General features: G+C 35.5%; 1 protein-coding gene across 2 annotated transcripts in view; it reads left to right on the top strand.

Annotated features, from left to right (window-relative positions):
• Spag16 (sperm associated antigen 16) overlaps positions 1–21,058 on the top strand; it is a 775,427-nt gene that overhangs the window by 369,508 nt on the left and 384,861 nt on the right. For both annotated transcript variants that reach the window (XM_013028752.1, XM_013028820.1), the window contains one exon: positions 2,507–2,692. In XM_013028752.1, coding sequence (XP_012884206.1) covers positions 2,507–2,692 — 186 coding nt within the window. The remainder of the gene's footprint in view (positions 1–2,506; positions 2,693–21,058) is intronic.

Consider the following 21,058-nt stretch of genomic DNA (forward strand, 5'->3'; position numbering starts at 1 on the left):
GTTGTTTCTTTGAGGGTTTGTTTTTGAGTTCCAGGTATATTTTAGATATGAGACTCTTGTTGATTGTATGGCTAGTGAAAATCTCCCAATCCATGGGCTTTCTATTGATCTTGCTAGCTTTGTTCTTTGCCATGCAGAAGCCCTGAAATTTCATGCAATCCCATTTGTCCAACCTCAATTTGATTTGTTGTGGTTCTGGGTCTGTATTAAGAAAATTTTGGCCTGTGCCAAGGAGACCTAGAGTTTTTCCTAGAACAACATGGCTATCAATAGATGCAGAAATGCATTTGACAAAATCCAACACCATTTATGATGAAGGTTCTGGATAAATTAGGAATCCAACGAACATTCCTCAATACAGTAAAGGCTGTATATGACAAGCCTACAGCCAGCATTATACTTAATGGTGAAAAACTAAAGCCATTTCCTCTTAACTCAGGAATGAGACAAGGATGTCCACTCTCTCCACTTCTCTTCAATTTAGTATTAGAATGTCTTGCTACAGCAATAAGTCAAGTTGCAAATATAAAAGGGATCCAAATAGGGAAAGCTGAAGTAAAACTCTCCCTCTTTGCAGATGACATGATCCTGTTTTTAAAAAATCCCATGGACTCTACTCCCAAATTACTCAGGCTGATTCAAAACTTTGGCAAAGTAGCAGGGTATAACATTAACCCTCAAAAATCAATGGCTTTTCTGTATGAGAAAAGCATGGCTGAAATCAGGAAAGCAACTCGATTCGTAATAAAAAAGTAAAAATAAACAAAAAATAAAATACCTAGGAATTAACTTAACCAAAGAAGTGAAGGACCTCTATGATGAAAACTTTAAAAACCTGAAAAAGGAAATCAAAACAGAGCTTAGAAAGTAGAAAAACCTCCCATGCTCCTTGATTGGAAGGATCAACATCGTGAAAATGCCAATACTTCCCAAGGCTATCTACAAATTCAGTGCAATACCTGTCAATATTTGCTTGGACTTTCTAAAAATAAAGTGTTTGGTACTCAATCTTAAAAGCTAAAATTCTGAATGGCAAACATAACTGATGATTGCATTAGAGAGGACCTTTAATTTTCTAGAGATGAAGACTTATCCTCATATTGCATCTCAACTATGATAATTTGAGAATTAAAATTGTTATTATTTGTGTTTGTGTGTGTGTGTGTGTGTGTGTGTGTGTTGGTACTGGAGCTTGAATTTATGGCCTGGAATCTATCTCATAGTTTTCCCACTCAAGGATGACATTCTGCTACTTGGGCCATAGCTCCACTTCTACTTTTTGGTGCTTAATTACAGATAACAGACTCACAAACTCTCCTGTCCAGGATGGCTTTGGGCCAGAATCTTCAGATTTTAGCCTCCTGAGTAGCTACAAACTCAAGTGTGAGCCACTGACATAGGACATTTCTTTCTAACATTAATGAGAATATATTTGACTGTCATTTATCCTTGCTGTAGCACTGTTAACCCTCCCTAGAGTTTGTTTCTCCTATGCAACTGGAAAATTTAATTTCTCCCAGCATAAAAGAAGCAAATCTAATAATAAGGAAGCACTTTACCTGATCCTACTTTTAGAGATTACTAGGGACTTTTTGTTCTCCATTTCTAGTACAAATCACTCCTGTTTTTATACATTCATGCACTTGTTCATTCTGAAGTTGTTACTGAGTATGCAATTGGACAATCATAAAACGTGATGTAGAAGAAGAAAATAGGTGAAAAGGAAAACATATTTCTCTGCCCAAATCCCAATTTGGGGACAAGGGGAAGTGGTTCATTAACATTCCTTGGGGGAAAGTTAATTGTGGGGAGAAATAGAAGTGCATGTGCAGAGGATGGCTAGTTGATGATGAAAGTGAGATTTTTTGCAAGCTGATCTTTGCCAAAATATCTCTGTTTCCTCATGTTGACAGCCACACATTTCTTAAATTAGCCTTGGTTTCCACTATTGGAAAGATGCTGCTTTTTACATGTGTCTTTGCCATCTAAACGGAAAATGCAGTGACATCCTTAACCACGCAACAGTCCAGTTCTCTTTCATTTTCATGATGCTGCCCATAGGCCATCGCAGTCTCAATTCTCTGCCTTCTTCATTATCCCAAAATAGACTCTTGGACCTTTTAACTAGTGTAAACATACGCCAGCAACAATGACTTATTTTCTTGACTCTGAGATCACATTTCATACAATGCCTAACATGTAATCTTAAGAAATACAAGAGAAATACAAGAGAAAATTCATAGTTAGTGGACTTATAGAATGAGTTTAATGAATTTAGAGTAATCTAGACAAATCAGTCAATGTCATTCACTGCTTGAATAACCCAAGTAAGAAAATGCATCAATCCAAATAAGATCATTAGTTTAAAATATTTAGGTTTGTCCCTAAAAGCAAAAACCAAACAAACTCATATCCATACTTAATTCATAGAATACAGCTATTTGTAAAAAAATTACAAATTAAGCTTTAAACAAATTTTCTTGTTTTTTTATGTTATTGCAAACAGTGAAAACAAGTTGGCTACTTCAAGTGGTGACACAACTGTGAAATTATGGGACCTAGCTAAAGGCGATTGCATTTTGACCTTGGAAGGACACAGCCATGCGGTGTGGTCATGCACATGGCACTCCTGTGGTAATTTTGTGGCTTCTGCTTCATTGGATATGACGAGTAAAATCTGGGATGTTAACAGGTAAGAATTCTTTAAACATGAGCTGACTCTTGTTGCTATATCTGTCGGTCTGCCTCTTTGTATGTATATGAGTAATGCTGCTTTTTCTCCTTCAGTGCTACCACTGGGAAACATTATAAAGAAATTATTCATTGATAAAATTTGTAGAGAGCTACTTAAATAATCTTAGTGAAATCCATTTCTAACTCCATTAATCTTTGTTGATATAATAATTCCTTTTAAAAAATAGGCAGCCAGATCAAGCCTGTGTAATAAGATTAGCATTGCTTCACTGAGAAGCTGTTTGTCTTCAACAGAATAAAAACAAATGCTTCCTTTAAAGAACACAGTTTAAAGTCACAATTCCCACTGTACCTTCCATGGGTCCGCTGTGGAATTTAGTTTAATAGACATGGGTGTGATGAAAATTATTTGATTTATGCTTAATTTTGATCATTCTGTTTCCTAATTAAATGCTTCTCAGAAATTCACAAATTTCAAAAAATAATGCAATTTATTCTATATGTGTTCCTAGTCAAATAATTTTAATCTTATTTTTTATCTTTATGTACAAAGGAGATGCCATTCAAAACAGTATATGAATACAATGAGTCCTGATCAATATCACCTGTTTTATCATTTTTGTGGATGAGGAAGGTGTACTGTACATTTTGATCTTAATTCAGATAGCTAAATCCATTATGTTTACAATAAATATTCAAATAACTGTCTCATATACATATGCATATATATATGAAGCTCACTACAATCTATTATGTATACAAATAGGATACAACAAGGAATGACTTTGTCCCATTTGTTGGGAAATGGAAAGACTTGGAAAAAATTATATTAAGTGAAGTAAGTCAGGCCCAAAGAAACATAGGTCCCATGCTTTCCCTTATTTGCAATAATTTGAGACAAGCAGAAAAGGTTAGATAAGTTGATGTTAGGTGAAATGAACCCCAAGTTAAGGACTCAAATGTTTTTTTTCTTGCTTGCTATTGTTTCTAACATATTCATAAGATGATTTTTTGTTGCTTTGTATGTCCCTCCCCCACGGTATAACTCCTGTTTTCACTGTATTTGATGTTGGTATAATTTGTGGAGGGGAAGAGAAAAAACAAATTGTTTAAATATGGATACATGTGGACCCATTACAACAATGAGATGTACAAGATGTTATGTTGAAAAATAAACTTTACACCTTTGGTGGGGGGGGTGGGGAGGGGGAGGCGAGGGTAGGTGGGAAGAGGAAGGGAGGGATGGGAAGGGGAAACAAAGGAGGAGGCTACAATGCTTGATAAGAAATGTACTCATTATCTTGCCCATGTAATTGTAACCCCTCTGTACAGTATTTTCACAATAAAAAAAAAGGTAAGTTAAGTAACTAGCAAACAGTCTACTTGTTTCATCTAAGAAACTGTAAATCATTTGTCAAACTTCTGATCACTACATCTCTGAAAAAAGTAGAAAGCACTGAGGTTTGGCTCAAGGGGTAAAGCATTTTCTGAGCAAGACCTAAAGCTGCAAATTCAAATCCAGAATCACTTGAACATAAAGACAAAAAGAGGGCAAGAAAGAGAAAGTGAAAGAGAGAATAAGAGTAAGAGAGAGGAGAGAATACGAATTGGTTTGCAATGAGGATAAAAGATAAAGGAGGGACAGCTTTGAGCCTGTAAAGATGAGATATCAATTTGCTGTCCATTTATCTAAGTGTATTGTTTTGAGAAATATCAGAGATTGTATGGAGAAAGAAAAAATGATCAGGTAATCTATAATATCTGCTACATTTCCATGCTTGGAAGCATATGCATTAAAGATGTGCTAAACTTTTTAGAGAATTGTATTGAGTAAAAAAAATTCCTATGTCTCTTTTTGTAGTTACTTGGCTCAAACTGTAAGAGAATTCGGAGTCCCCTATTTTACAGCAAAGGACATGGACTTTTAGTTCTAAGTAGGAAATAGAATCCACTTCCTATGTTAGATATGACCATTGAGGATATCAGAATTGACCGTGGAACAAAATAGACACCACTGACCACAGAGAGCAAAGGCATTCCTGTCTGGAGCAACCATGTTTCAGTCAAAGCTCCCTCTTCAGTGTGATGGCTCTAAGTTACTCAGGACCCCTGCCCAGGGGCTCAGTCCTTGTGGATTATCAACACACAGATGGATAGATGTTGCCCATTTTTTGACTTTCTATATTGTAGTTTGGAGAGAAATTATTCTCTTTGGCCAACACTGCTACTGTGCTTATGGTAGTGATAGCAGGGAACAGAACACATGATTTTCTTTAGATGGTTATCAATATTCCATAACAGATCTGAATGGATTGTGTACTGCCCAGAGCTCATTGCCTATAAGCTAGACGGAGTAATGAAATGGGATCTTGCATTGTCCCTTCTGAGTAGGAGTACTCTCCATGGGTGAAAAAGGGTGGCAACGATTTTAGTTTTTGACGGGAAAGAGGCTGTAGCAGACTGACAAGCCCTTCGCTAGAACCTGCTTCGCCTTTCGCCCTAGTTGGGAATTTGGCTGTCTGTCTAAATGGTACTGCTCAGCCTCCTTGTTTGTCAAATGTGGATCTGCCAGCTTAAGTTCAATACACACAAGAAGTTAGAATAATAACACCACCTCCGTGTTGTTTCTATGGCAGCATGAGGTATCAATAACTGGCCACAGTAGCTCAGATGCCAGTTATCTTAAATGATAGCAACTGTCAACAAGCTTGATAGCAAGCCAGCCACAGTCCCCATTTCAGGTCAGGGAGTCTCCAACCTTCTCTGAGTTACTCAGAAATGGTGAAATAAACATCCATTTTGTTTAAGACATTTTATTTCCAGCCTATTAGTCACGGCATTTTAGCCTGCCAGTCTAACATAGGTCTACTGTGAATGCTCTTCAGTGACATGTTTTCATCTCGTGGCATATTTGTAAGTCAATTAAGACAAATCTTAAACTGTCCCCAAAATTTTTCAGATGGATGATGCTAAAAATTCTGTGCTGATAATATATGGCTTTCCAGCTCTCATATATATATAATTATATATATATATAATTATATATATATATAATTTTATATATATATATAATTACTTTGGCCTTTCTTGCCTATTACCCTTAATTTCTACTCCAATACTGATGGAGCCTATAAAATAACCATATTTTCTACTTGAATGACTTGTACACATATAGATTAATGCCCAAAAAGTAGTTGAAAGTTGTAAGAACACATGAAGCTATAGTATTTATGTGTGTACATTGGTAGAACTCTGGTTCATTAATGATGATGTAATTTAAAAATTTTAAAAACACCAAGAAGCCAAGCACCTGGGGCTCATGCCTACAATTCTAACTACTCAGGAGGCTGAGATTTGAGGATTGTGGTTTAAATCCTGCCCAGGTAGGAAAGTCTGTGAGACTCTTATCTCCAATTAACTACCAGAAAACCAGAAGTGGAACTGTGGCTCAAAGTGATAGAGTGCTAGCCTCGCAAATGAACGCTCACCGAGAGTGCCCAGGCCCTGAGTTCAAGCCTCATGACCAACAAAAATTACAAAGCAAAAGGAAGAAAGGAAGGAAGGAAGGAAGGAAGGAAGGAAGGAAGGAAGGAAGGAAGGAAGGAAGGAAGGAAAGAAGGAAAAGGAAAAAAAGACCACAAAGGATTTCACTGTATAGTAGCAGTGACCATATTTACTGATGACAGCTTATTGCTGGTTGTTATGCTGATGACATGTACATAATGACAAGTGGCCTCACAAGTTGGTTTGTTTTTGATCCATCAAATGCAGATGGAGCACAAGCTTGTTTATGCATCAAGCTATAACACTGGGCAAAATAGAAAATATAAATGACATTTTATGCAGAGGTAAAATTAAACCAAATGAATAGTAATAAATGATTGTATATAATAAATAGCAATGATAAATGTGGCAGAGGAAAAAATAAGGCTTTGAAGACAGAAAGGAAGGGATTGCAATCTTAAATAAAAAGGTGAAATTGACTTTGGATTCTGTCAGAAAACTGAGGGCAGCCAAGCAGAAGCCTGAGAGGAGAATCTCCCTTGCTCTTCAGAGCTTCAATGGTGGAAGCAGGACTCAGGTGACTCATGATGGACGAGGTCATTGTGGCTGGAATTAAAGCAATCAGATGAATGTGTGCATATAATGTTCTAGCAACGCATGTCAATGACTTTGACCTTTATCTCCAACAAAAGGAGATACTTACTGGAAGGGATTGAGCAGAATTTTCAACTATGTCCAAGTGTGTGGTGCATACCCATGACCTCAGCTCTGCAGAAGGCTGTAATAAGAAAATCAAGTTCCAAGGCTAGACCCAGGGAAAAATGTGAGGTCATATCCAAAAAATAACTGAAGTGAAAATAGACAATGGCATGGCTCAAATAATAGGATAAAAGGAAAAAGTAGGAAGACCAATTGGGAAACCATGTAATAATCCAATAGAAAAGGAGAAAATTTGAGCCAATATGGGAACAATTATAGTAATACGATGATTATATATATATATTGGAGACAATCTATTTTGGAGACAAAAATCCACGTGGAATTTCTAATCCACATGGAAGGAAGACAAAGCAAAAGCCTCATTCTGAGACATGTGAAAGTCAAAAGGCCCATTCTTGCTTAACTGGAATATTACTATAGTTTTAGAAAAGACCTTTCTAACAAGATATATCAACACACATTCTAGAAAGAACTGTGAATGAGAAATGCCTGCTCATTGTAACTTGTATCAAAAAGAAGAGAATGTCCCTTTCTGCCCACTGCATTGCTTCTGCTTAATTGAATAATTCATTGGCTAGTCAGCCTCTGGGTTAAATGAGATGAGAGAAGCAGAAGGTAGGCTGTAGATAAAGAAGCCAGTAAAAACTAAGGAAGAAAGAAATATGTAAGATTAGGACTCTGTTACAGTGAGTTATCATCTGTTCATGACATGTAACAATAATTTCTTTGGGGCACCTAATGTACCAAGTTGGATTCCAAAATGAGAAAAATCTCTTTATTAGAAAACAACATTTCTTTATTAAAAAAGTAATAAAAATGGGGTTTAGTATTTATAATATAAAATATTCTAATAATGTATTGTGTGTGCCTTATGATTCATTTGCAAAAAGTTGGCTATGCCAGCAAAGAAGGGCATATTGTACAATATTAATGGTTTTAAAACATAATAACATAAGAAGTATTAAGACTCCAGGGCCTGGCTTATTGGAACATTAATACTTGTCTTGTACTGTGAAGATCTCCAGTTGCCTCTTACACCTGAAAACGCACCCGTGGTGCACATTAACGCACTCCTAAAATGCGGCTTGAAACGTAATTGTACGAAAAGGAAAGATACAGAAATTGACCTCTTGTGATTAATTTATCCTGTCCCACCACCATCATAAATCAACTATTACATCGCCTCAGATTTTCATTTATATTCAAATGAATAGTTCCTTCTTGAAATACTGGACCAGAAATGATCCCTAAGTGTTTGAGCATAAACACAAAGAATAACTGATTAGGAAAAAAGAGAGAGAGAGAAATAACATATTTTCACTTTCATTTCTCCCTCCCAAAGTGCGTAACTAATAGGCATGATGGAAGAAGTAGGTATTTTGTAAAGAAAAGCATTGAAACCAAGGGCACGTTCAAGAGCCTGTGTCCAAGGCAATAGCTTTATGTGAGTGATATTTTATACATATGGATCAACAAGTAAAAGAGAGAAGCATGAATTAATATTTTCAAAATTATTTGCATATCTTTAGCCAGCAAATACTATTTCATAAAAAGTAAGGTGGATGTTAGAATTAATTTTTGTAAATATTCAGTGAATATGAGTGAATAACTCTGTTTTCTAATCTAATGTACTTTTTACTCTATGCCACCAATCAAAGCAAACACTTTTCTTAACAAATAGGCAACTAGAGAAAAATAATCTGGTAAATAGATGAATTTTAGTCTTCTTCAATACTAATAACCAAAAGCACTAAATATATTTATGCACTGTTATGTGTTAAAATAAAGTTACAGATAGCCATAGTTAACATGAGGTAGGAGACAAAGCCACATTTTTGTAATAATTAAAGTTTAATTGAATATATATATGCAAATGTATGAAAGCCTGCCGACACATGAAATTGCATTTATTAGTAAAAGTTAAAATTTCAGCTTTAATTTTAGAGAAATCTGTAAATATTTTGCTATTTTAAGTATCTGATAAAATAGTATTTATTTAGTTACAGCTCCAAGCCCAACTTGTTTCAAAACTTATTTATTTGAGAAAAAAATGCTGTGTATGTGTGCACGTGTGCACATGTGCATATAGACATATATGGTACTCCTGAAACTTGAACTCAGGGCCTTTGAGCTGTCCCTGAGCTTCTGTGTTCAAGTCTAGTATTGTACCCCTTGAACTACAGCTTCACTTCTGGGGCTTTGATGGTTAATTAGAGATAAGACTCTCATGGACTTATCTGCACAGGCTGGCTTCAAACAGCAATCCACAGATTTCAGCTGTCTAAGTATCTAGAATTATAGGCCTAAGCCATTGGTGCCTGGCTGCAACTGCTAATTTTTATCCTATTCCCAAAACTTTATGTCAAAATTATTAAAGTGGTTTCCATTTAAAGAAAAATCTAAGATTCTACTCACTTACTTTGATATGGATGTCTAAGTCCACTAAGTCAAAATGAAAAGTAAGGTGACTGCAGCAAAAATAAACTATTGTTAGATGGGGGGATGCTTACTAGCAAGACAATAAAGCTGAATTTCTTTTCCTAAAGCCCTACGAAATATAATTTCCATAGATTTTAGAGAATGTTATCTCACATTGACATGGATTTGTGCCAGTTCCTATCACTTGTTAATAAACAGTTGTATAATGTGTCCTAGACAAAAGAATAAGAACAGACCAGACCATATCTTGTCAAGGCTCTTGGAAAGATTATTCTCTAGGCTAAATTTTGAGTACCTAAGAGCCAAATGAACTCTCCTAGGAGAAAAGACCTGCTGGAGAATCCAGGCCCCCTCACATTCTCCTGTATATTCATGTTTTGTTTAATAAAATTCAAAATGGAACCAAAAAAATCTCTTCTGTAAAAATTGTTGTTACTCTTTTTTTTTCACATGAAAATGTGTCCCTTGAGCTAAAATAAAGCACTGAATTACAAAACCACATCTTTTGCTCCCTCATAGCTCCCACTAAAGAAGAAATTGTGGCAGGTTATCCACGGCATGTAAATCAGAAATCATTAAACACTGACTTTACAAAGGAACCAGAGATTAATTCCTTACCTATAGAGATGGAAAGGAAGTGCCACTGAGAGCTCCTGGCTTTGGGAGATGTCACTCGTGTGGGCCTCGTTTTCCATTACTGGAAGGGAAGTTAGAACCTCTGGGAGACCAAGATGCCTGTAAGGGAGACATTGAAAGTAGTGCTGGGTCTTTGCATCTTTCCAAAGATGCTTTTTCATCAGGCTGGGAAGGTGGCTTAGCGGTATAGTGCTTGCCTCGCATGCGTGAAGCCTTGGGTTCAGTTCCTCAGTACCACATTCACAGAAAAAGCTGAAGTGGCCCTGTGGCTCAAGGGGTAGAGTGCTAGCCTTGAGCAAAAGAAGCTCAGGGACAGTGCCCAGGCCTTGAGTTCAAGACCCAGAACTGGCAAAAAAAAGAATGTTTTTTCATTGGCATTGCGTTTTGTTAGTAGTGTGTAGATGACATCCTACTAAAATAATTCACATTGTAGCACAAACATCCCTGTGATAGGTCTATTTCAATTCATTCTTGATGTTGCTAGTCAAAATTGCTTGAGTAAGAAGATGTTAGCTCTAAATATTATTTTCCTATTTATCCTATTCTTTTTGTGGTACATTATACTGGAGTTTGAACTCAGACTTCTGCTTGATGGCCATTGGGACCATGTCACCAGCCTCATTGAGTTTAGTTTTCAGGTAGGGTCTTTTTCTTTTAGCCAGATGGTCCTATACCAGGATTCTACTACCCCTATCTCCTGAGTAGTTGGAATTACAAGTATTAATAATCACTCTTAGCTTATTATTATTATTATTATTTGCCAGTCCTGGAGCTTGACCTCAGGGCCTGGGCACTGTCCCTGAGCTTCTTGAGCTCTCTACCACTTAGCCACATTCCCAACCCCAAGTCTAGTTATTTTTGTGTATTATTATTTCAATATATCCAGGCAAAATATTTTATCCACGAATTGAACAGATAGATTTATTGTGACATTATCTAACTGTGCTTTGGAGAAAGTCTAACATTTGAGCCTAGAGACAAAAAATATATATATAGCTTTATTTAAAACCACAACAAATATAAAGGGTATGTGTTAAACTTTTTTTAAAAATTAATTTCTCCTAAATATCAGAAAAGCTTATAAAAGTATCTATTGTGCTCAGCTTTAGAGGCCCAATATGATTTATCTTATTGCTTATTTCTAGTTATGTGAGAAATGTATTTTTAAATTAAAACCTCCAAAATAAATCTAACCTTTTTATTTTACTAGTATAAGGTAATATAATAAATTATATGTCTGCACTCCCAAAATACTACTATTCATCATTAGCTATAAATATCTTATACATATGATATTTTAATGAACAAACATCAATTATTTATACAATCTCTTCTTATTTGTTGTTTTTATGCCTTCCTAGCCCATTTTTTATGTGCTCCTTAGCCTATAGGCGCTCAGTGATATCCTCAAGAATACATTGTTCATTATGTGAATTACATCCTCTCTTATCATCTATGCTCATATCCTTCTCAAAAGCAACTACATAAGTACCCAGTCCACAAATTGAAACTGACTATCCACCTTCTTCTGAAAGGATGTTGGGATTAGTTCCATCAGACTAACAGCCTTTGTTATCTCCGTCACTATAACAGTGTCAGCCTTTATATCTCACTGTTTATATCTCACCTCTGATCCCTCTTTTACTGTATATTGTGAAATTAGATTCTTTCATCAGCAAAATGTTCTATATTGTCAATCCCTTCACTATCCAATTCCTCTTCTCCCTTAAACTTACTGTCCCTTGAGAATATTGATTCCTTTTCTATCGCTAGAGATTATCCACTCATAATGTATATTAAGCATATTGATATCGTCACTTTGATGCAGATAGATTGTTATTTTAGAATTTTTACACATTTATTACATATTAACCTATGTATAGACATAAGACCTTACTAAGCACTGATTTGTGGGCATCTTTATTTTGAATACTTGGACCTCTAGCGCTGTATGAAATGTGTATATGTATCTATTTATATATAAAGACATATTATTTTGTAAAATGTATTTTAATTTATAATTATAAATATACTACCAAAAGTGTTTCCATTGTACCTGTTATTTTACATTCTCATTGTTTCTCAATGTTATCTATCTTTACCCAGAGTTAGAACTATCTGTATTTTTATTTATTTTATGTATTTAATGTCTGTGCTCGTCCTGGGACTTGAACTCAGGACCTGGGCATTGTCTCTGACCTTTTGCCCTCAAGGCTAGTGCTCTACCACTTGAGCAACAGCCCCACTTCTGGCTTTTTCATGGTTAATTGAAGATCAAACTTTTGCAGATTCTCTTGCCTGGACTGGCTTTGAACTATGATCCTCAGATCTCAACCTCTTAAGCACCTAGGATTACAGGCTTGAACCACCAGCACCTGGTTTTATTAGTATTTTTTTCATCTTAGCGATTTTAATGTATATGTAGTGGTATCCCATAATGCTTTTAATTGGCCTATTACTAATGTGTCTTCATGTTGACCATGTTTTGCATACTTATTTGCCACCTGTATGTCTTCTTAGCTGAAGTAACTGTTCAAGTTTTAGCCCTTGATCATCATCATTACCTCCTTCTCCCCCTCTTCTTCCCCCACCTTCTCCTTCCTCCTTCTCCTCCTCTTCTTCCTCCTCCTCTTCTTCTAATTCTTCTAATTGTTCTTCTCTCTCTTTCTCCTCCCCCCTCCTACTTTTCCTTCTCTTTCTTCTCTTCTTCCTCCTCCTCCTCCTCCTCTTTATTCTTCTCCTCCTCCTTCTTCTCTACAAGTGAAATTATCTCATGACATTGGAGGATAAAAATCTGAACCCAAGGTGTTGATAAGGATTATTCTGATGTTTGAAAGGGAAATTCTCTGTTCATTTTTTTCTGACTTTTAGACAGAGGTCTTCTTTTTCTTCACATGATTGTTTTTTCTTGTGCATGAGTGCCTAAGTGTCCAAGTGTTTTCCTTCACTGAGAGTCGTCATGTCAGAATAGGACTCACCCCAATGCCCTTATTTAACTCATTTACCTGTAAAGAGGTTCCCTAATTGAAGCTTCCTTCTGAGATATTATGGGCTAGGACTGCAACCTATCCTTTCCCAGGTACACAGTTCACCCGATCACAGTCACTTCCTTTTATCCATATTTGGGCTACACTGAGACCTATTAGGACTTTAAGTACTTACACACACACATATACACACCCTGATGCACTCTCTCCATCTATAACTCAAAATTAAAACACGCAACAAAAACATTCACAAAAGAAGCCCATGAAATTTGAAAAATTTAAACCCATCAAGAGCTCATTGACACTAGTCTTTTTATGATGAATATTAAATAATTTAAAATTTCCCTCTCTTGCTCTTTAATTTTTTTCCACTTTATCTTTGCCCTTTCCCCCCTCCTCGTTTTGGTGCAGCTGCTTTGCTACTGCCTAAGGCCATGCGCATCCTCTTTCTACGGAGTTTTTATGAATAATTTGTTCTATGTCATAAAGCATTCATGTTTCTGCTCTAGTTCTTTTTTATCTTTACCGTCTCCCTGCCACATCACCCTCTTGTTTTCCTCCTTTATCACTCTGTGGAGCCCTGAGTAGTTAACTGATGCCCTAGTATCCTAAAGGCTGCCTCACTTTTTTCCCTTAAAGTTTCTCCTCCACAATTCTGCTCTTCAAAGAAAAGTGTCTATCATATAGCGCCTGCACTTCAATGGTACTATTTTACTTCCTTTGACAAACAAGTTCTGCTGTGGCCTAGTCACACAAAACTTACAAGATAATGAGTCCTTTTCTGTTGGATAAAGATAATGTTTACATTTATTTATCTCTTCTGGGGAAAGGTACCACTCAGTCACCTCAATCCTTCTTAATAGGATTTACTTATCCATTATGTTAAGTCTATAATGGGTTAAACGTACTTGTCAAATTGTAATAATTCTTCACTTTGAAATGTTTATTTGTTTCCACTCTAAGTTCTTGAGTACTAAACCACTCTCATCAAAGCAAGTAAATTTCAGCGACAGAACTGAAGGAATATTCTCACTGATTATTTAACTCCAAATATTATTACCATGCCCATGTGTGCCCTATATTTTGATTGCAAAATGGAGCATAGGAAATCAGGGCTGAGTTTGACAAAATTAAATAGCCACACAAAATCCACATACAGAGGGATGTTTTGTGATCTTACATACAGGTGAAAAAATGTGAAGCAACATTTGGGTTATTTTCTAAAACTAGCATTAATTAAAACGACTCCTTTCTGCCCCTGGAGCAAAGAATCTTTGCTGTGTAGCTCTGCTGCATGGAGAGCAAGCATTAAGCATGTGAACAAATTGCAGCTTTTATCCAAATGACACAAAAAATACACGAAGTTGGATCTGAAGCAAAGGAAGCTTCCTTCATCACATATACCTGTGGTTAGGTGGCAGAAATGGACACTTACTTCTGATTCATGAGTTTTTCTGCATGCAGGGGAGAATTTGCCTAAATCTTACACTGTTATGAATTCTTAATATATTTCCAGCTTAGGGTTAGGTAAGCTTGCCATATAATAATGAAGAAACATTTTATGCAGGGGCCATGTTATTAATGCTTCTCATTTGGATTTCAGGTCCCATGGCCGGAGCTAGTCTTTGTAAACGCATCTCTTTTCCCTTTATTAGTCTAAGAGTTGAGAAAAGGGATTTTGGAAAAACTTAAATTTTCCAATGACCTTTTCCTGCTGATATAGTTCTTTTTTTTTGGGGGGGGGGTCCAGTAGTGGGACTGACCTCTGGGCCTGGGGGCGCTGTCCCTCAGCTCTTCAGCTCAAGGCTAGCACTCTACCACATGAGCCACAGTGCCACTTCTGGCTTTTTTCTTTTTGCTTATGTGGTGCTGAGGAATCGCACCCAGAGCTCTTCAGCTCAAGGCTAGCACTCTACCACATGAGCCACAGTGCCACTTCTGGCTTTTTTCTTTTTGCTTATGTGGTGCTGAGGAATCGCACCCAGGGCCTCAAGCATGCAAGGCAAGCACTCTACCACTGAGCCATCTTCCCAGCCCCCTGTTGATATAGTTCTAAGGAATCTATGCTGCAGGTGTGGGGGTACACAGATATGGGAAAACCAGCGCTTAGTGGAGCCTATCTTTGTTATGGGTCTGTTTCCAAGGGATTGGGAATATGTGTCTCCTTGTCCTTTACCAATGACTTTCTTCCATTAGAATGGTCTATAGGACACCTCAGTAATGTCCACTGCTCCCTAGTTCTCTTCCTGACTCCTTAAAGAGTCTTGAAAAATATTACTCATGACAGTATTTCTTTTGCTTAAGCATGTTTTTTCATTTTTTTCTTTGACATAATTTTCTTGGCAAGTCATTTGGTATAAGTTGATTAATATTTATTCTTTGAAATGTTTTTTACTTAATCAGATAAATTTTAAATACCATCTCTACATTCAAAGAAACAAGTCAATAGAAATATTTTTATGTCACATTGGAGATTTTATAATTTGAATATGACTTCTAAATGTTAACGAAGTAAGAAAATTGAGGAAAATTTTCGAAAGTATAACCCTGGCTTGCTTTTATAGTTTCAACAAATTATAATGTGTAAAATTTGGCTGATATAATGATGGTGTAAAAGAGACATTCAAATGGAAAGATGAATTATGGTGAACTGAATTTAAAAAATCATCTAAAGATGGTAAAAATATAAACTATATAATTCAGTGCCACAAAATAATATGTCTTTAAGTTATAGAAATGTTCAAGGTTAAGATAGCACCATAGCAGAGCCTGTTCCCTACCGCTATACAAAAGACTAAAGCATATTAACTGCAGAAAATATGAAAAGAAGACAAAAATATACATGATCCCAGCTTAATTTCCATTTCCTACTTGATTCACTCATATTTGTATCTTTTTCAGAAAAAATTAAACCATTTTATAAGGATAAGTAAAATATAACCAAAGAACATACATTACCATTGGAAAAACAAAGAAAGGACAAATACACAGGCCCTTAAATGAAACCCGGAATTTACCCAGATGGGTTCTGTGATAAATTACCTGCTAATGTAATATTAGTAGGGAAGATTTAAATTTTCAGATTTAAGTTTTCAAACAGGAAAATTAGACAGCTTATTTATTTTTATAATTGAAAATGCTTCGAGATGCTCTTAAACCAAGTATTTGTGACAAAGATGTACAACTTTATATTATAACCAGTGTATCCCATTAGAGAACATAGGCAGATACAATAAATGATCTTCCATATCCTTAAGATGGAGCTAATGTTGTGTTACATTACATAGGATGGTGTCTTATAGTAAATACATTCTAAAAATGTCACCTAAGGCCAAATACTCAGAGATTATTCAAAATTTATTAAGAAAATCTCCAGGATTCTGTTCAGAATAAGCTTTCAACTACACATGATTTAAAGAAACCTAAATATGAAAGAGGAATGTAAAGATACATCAAAAGCAAATTAAGTACAGAGTGATTTTAAAAAAATAAGTAGTGGTATGGAGGGTACAAAATAAAAGGGAATAATAGAATTCAGGAGAAGTTTAAGATTACAAAATGTTTCAAAGGTAATCATTAAGAAATACAGAAGATGAAGCCTTAAACGTCCATACAACGGATTTTCTCAGGGGAGGTTCAAGGCGATAAGTGATAATACAAGTCAATCGTAAGTGTGGCATGCTGGGACACACCTATAATAGCATCCTTTGGGAGGCTGAAATAGAAGGCTGAGAGTTTGAGGACAGTCTTGTCTACATAGGCCATCCTCTGTCACAAAGCCTGAACTGGTCTGAAATTTACAAACAATAAGACAGTTATGAGACACACATAAAATACTATGCTCTCTAATTTTTCTATTAAAATAAAAGAATATCAGTATTAAACTTATAGTAGCACTGGAAAATCACATATTTATGGGGTAAAAATAATGATCATGCAATTCATAAATCTCTGCATCTGAGGTAGCATTCACCTGAAGATAATATAGAAATACGTGAATCCATTCACATACTTAAAAATGAGAGTAAGAACTAAATTGAAAAGCAGGCTTTGGGATATCTTTTCTTAGATCACACCTTAATGCTTTACATTAACTAGACTAGAGATGTCTAAGAAACATAGATGTCTAAGCAATATAAGACAGACAATTCATGGTATATCCAATAAAGTGGGATCCAGGGCTATTACATAAATGACAACCAATTATTGTAAGAACAGTTATAAAATCTTTGGCAAAATGAAGTTCTCTATCAATGGCTGCATTAGCTATGGTTTTGTTTTTTTCATCTCTATTTTTTCATTTCTATTTGGGACCAAATATGTGAACTCTTGTGAGAAAGACTGTAAGGATCTTTATATTGGCAGGAAGGGTGTCAAAATCTTCATTCAGACATGAAAAAGTTGTAGTGTTGTTAACTTTTAGTTCCGTATGAACATATCAGTGACAAATGCATTTAGAACAAGGAAGAGGTAGTTCTCTAAAATAACTAAAAAGAGACTTGAGAATGAGCTAACATATCTACAATGTGTCATGCAGCTGCAGCTAAGAGAAAAATGGGTAAATATAGGGACTTATAAAATTATAACCAGTAAAATAGAGAAGACAACATTGTTGTGAAGCTGAAATCCAAGGAAATTTACAGCTTACAGAGTCAGAAAAGTTTTAAATTTCACTGGTATTCTGTTATAAAGAAATATTGTAAATAATTATTTGTGATTAATATGCGAAGTAGTATGTTTTTAAACAGCAACCAGACAATACAAGATTATCTATTGATTGGTTGGTAAAATGTAACCAGAGCCTCATAGGAAATAAACTGTTTTATCATTAGAAAAAAGTAGTTCAGCATATGCTAATTCAATGCTGTTAGTGTCTTACTAGACAAAATCACTGTATATAATTAGAACTGATAACAACATGGTGTATACTCACGATTTTATGTAATTGCTTTCTCAGATAAAAGAAAAAGCAGAATAATTATATCATTGTAGAATTTTTTACAATTACCTTCTTTAATATTGTGTTGTTATTGTTATTGTTGATCATTGTGTCACTTATTTTTAGTTTGAAAGACTTCTTTTAGTTTTCTGGAAATTTTCGTTAATCTGAAAGTATTATAATTTCACCTACTTGCTGGAAATAGTCTAGAGTGGATGAGAGATTCTTGTGATCCAGCTTTTGTTTTTTGTTTTCCTTTCAGAACATTGGCTAGTCCATGCTTTGTTCTGCCTTCTCTAACTTCATTGTGTCAGGTGAGACATGAAATGTGCCTTTTTAAAATTCCCTGGTTCATTATGAGTCTGATGTTCTTGTTTTATTCAAGGTTTTTTCCCACATTTTTAGCTTTAAACCTTTTGACTACAATGGATCTAGGTGTGGATTTGTCTATTTTTATTTTGGTTTGAGCATCCTGAATGTTTTAAACTAGATTGGAGATGGTCTCAACTATTATTGATATATTTTTGTATCACCTTCTTTGAATTTATTCTGATAGGCATAATGTCATGTATTTCTCTTTTTTGTTCAATTTGAGTACTTTATTAGTCTTTCTTCAGCATTGTTATTTCTTCCCCAGGCTAAAACTACTGTTGAGTCCTGTTAGTGAATATTTTCAGCTCAATAGCTGCACTCCAGTTTTCATTTCGTTATTTTCTTAATGAAATTCTATTTTCATTTAGTTATTTTTTATTGTTGTGTCTAGCTCTTACATTGAAGATATTCTATATTCTGAGACATTGTCAAAAGCCCTTCCTTAAATTAAATATGCCATTCTTCAATTATTTGAACCTAATTATAATAACTCTTTTGAAGTCTTTGCTGATGAATATATTTGGATCTTACCAACAGTAGTTTCTATGACCTATTTGTTTGCTGTGTATCCATCAAACTGCCCTTTGTACGTCTCATTGTTTTTCAACAAAATGGATATTTAGATGATATAAATCAACTCAATATGCTTATTCTCTTCCACCCACCATAGACTTACTGATAAATTGTTGTTTTTTGTTTTCCTTTAACTTTGTAATGACCAATTTTTCCCACAGAACTCATATAGTGTCTGAAGGTTGCAGGAAAGGACATAACTGGGCACAATGATGCCCACAAACAACAGAGGCTTCAATGTGGTTCTCTTTTTACTGCATGTTTTCCTTCTCTTCTAAAAAATTTACTGATTATGTATTTCCCTTTTTAGCATACCTAGCTATTTCACTGATTAATACTGACCTCTCCTAGACTCTATTTTGAAATTTTGTTGGGTCTCTGACTTTATACTGGAAGTGTAGCCCAAGTGGTAAAGCATCATGCTTGAGTGGGAAAGAAAAGGCCTACCAAGTGTGTGAGGCACTGAGTTCCAGCCTCGGTACCAGCACAAATTAAAAGAAAAGACACTGAAGACACTTGAAAATGAGAATGGGAAGACAGCCTATATCAGTGAAGTAACACAAGTAATAATGTGAAAATGGTGTGCATTTACTATAAGCAATCTACAGGCTTAATGAAATACATACCAAACCAATATCATTTCCACGGAAATAGAAAACTGAAACTAATGTATATGTAAGCACAAAAGATTGAAAATAGCCAAGGCAATCTTGAGTCAAATAAAAACAATACTATAGATATTGCAATACCTTTCAGTGAAGTATATATAAATATATATATACACACACATATATACACATATATACTATATATATACAGTATATATATATATATGTATGTATACAGTATATATATACTGTGTATATATATAGTATATGTGTGTGTGTGTGTGTGTGTGTGTGTACTCACACACATACATATACACACACAGTATAGTAACAAAGCCAGGATGGTGCTGGCATAAAACCAAATGAAAGCCGGGCACCAGTAGCTCATGCCCATAATCCTAGCTACTCAGGAGGCTAAGATCTGAGGATCACAGTTCAAAGCCAGCCTGGGCAGGGAAGGCCGTGAGACTCTTATTTCCAATAAACCACTCAGAAAATGGGAAATGGTGCTGTGGCTCAAGTGGTAGCGTGCTAGTCTTGAGCTGAAGAGCTGAGGGATAAGTGTCCAGGGCCAGAGTTCAAGTCCCATGACTGATACACAAAAAACAAAAATGAAACACACACACACAGAGATAAACTGATGAAATAATTTTAATGATCCAGAAATAAATTCACAACAAGTACACACATTTGATTTTTGATAAAAGTTCCCAAAACATACTCTGAAGAAAAAAATAGTCTCTTCAACAAATGATGTTGAGAAACGTAGATATCCCTAATTAGGAGTCTAGAAGTACTTACATCCCCATCCTCTCACCCTGTACAACCAAAATTTACAAATAAGAGTTTCACAGATATGTCTACCTGGGCTGGCTTCAAACCATGATCCTCAGATCTCAGCCTCTTGAGTACCTAGTATTATAGGCAGTGCTATATGCATGAAAAAAATAGCTTTCAGTCTTTTTTTTTTATTGTGAAAATTCCGTACAGAGGGGTTACAATTACATGGGCAAGGTAATGAGTGAATTTCTTATCAAGCATTGTTGCCTCCTCCTTTGTTTCCCCTTCCCATCCTTTCCTATCTCCCCACACTGACCCCACACAAAAGTTGTAAAGTTCATTTTTCGACGTAACGTCTTGTACATCTCATTGTTGCAATGGGCCCACCTGTATTTGTTTTTTCTCTTCCCCTCCACAAATTATACCAACATCAAATACAGTGAAAACAGGGATTATACCATGGGGGAGGGACATACAAAGCAACAAAGAAATCTCTTATAAATACGTTAGACACAATAGCAAGAAAGAAAAAAAATTGAGTCCTTAACTTGGGATTCATTTTGCTTAACATCAACTTATCTAACCATTTCTGCTTGACTCAGACATACTAGTTATTGCAAAGAAGGGAAACCATGGGACCTATGTTTCTTTGGGCCTGGCTTACTTCACTTAATATAATTCTTTCCAAGTCTTTCCATTTCCTAACAAATGGGCAATGTCATTCTTTCTGATGGAGGCATAGAATTCCATTGTGTATATATACCACATTTTCTTGATCCATTCATCTACTGAGGGGCATCTGGGTT

This window comes from Dipodomys ordii, unplaced genomic scaffold (assembly GCF_000151885.1).
Source record: "Dipodomys ordii isolate 6190 unplaced genomic scaffold, Dord_2.0 Scaffold1, whole genome shotgun sequence".
NCBI classification, from domain to species: Eukaryota; Metazoa; Chordata; class Mammalia; order Rodentia; family Heteromyidae; genus Dipodomys; species Dipodomys ordii.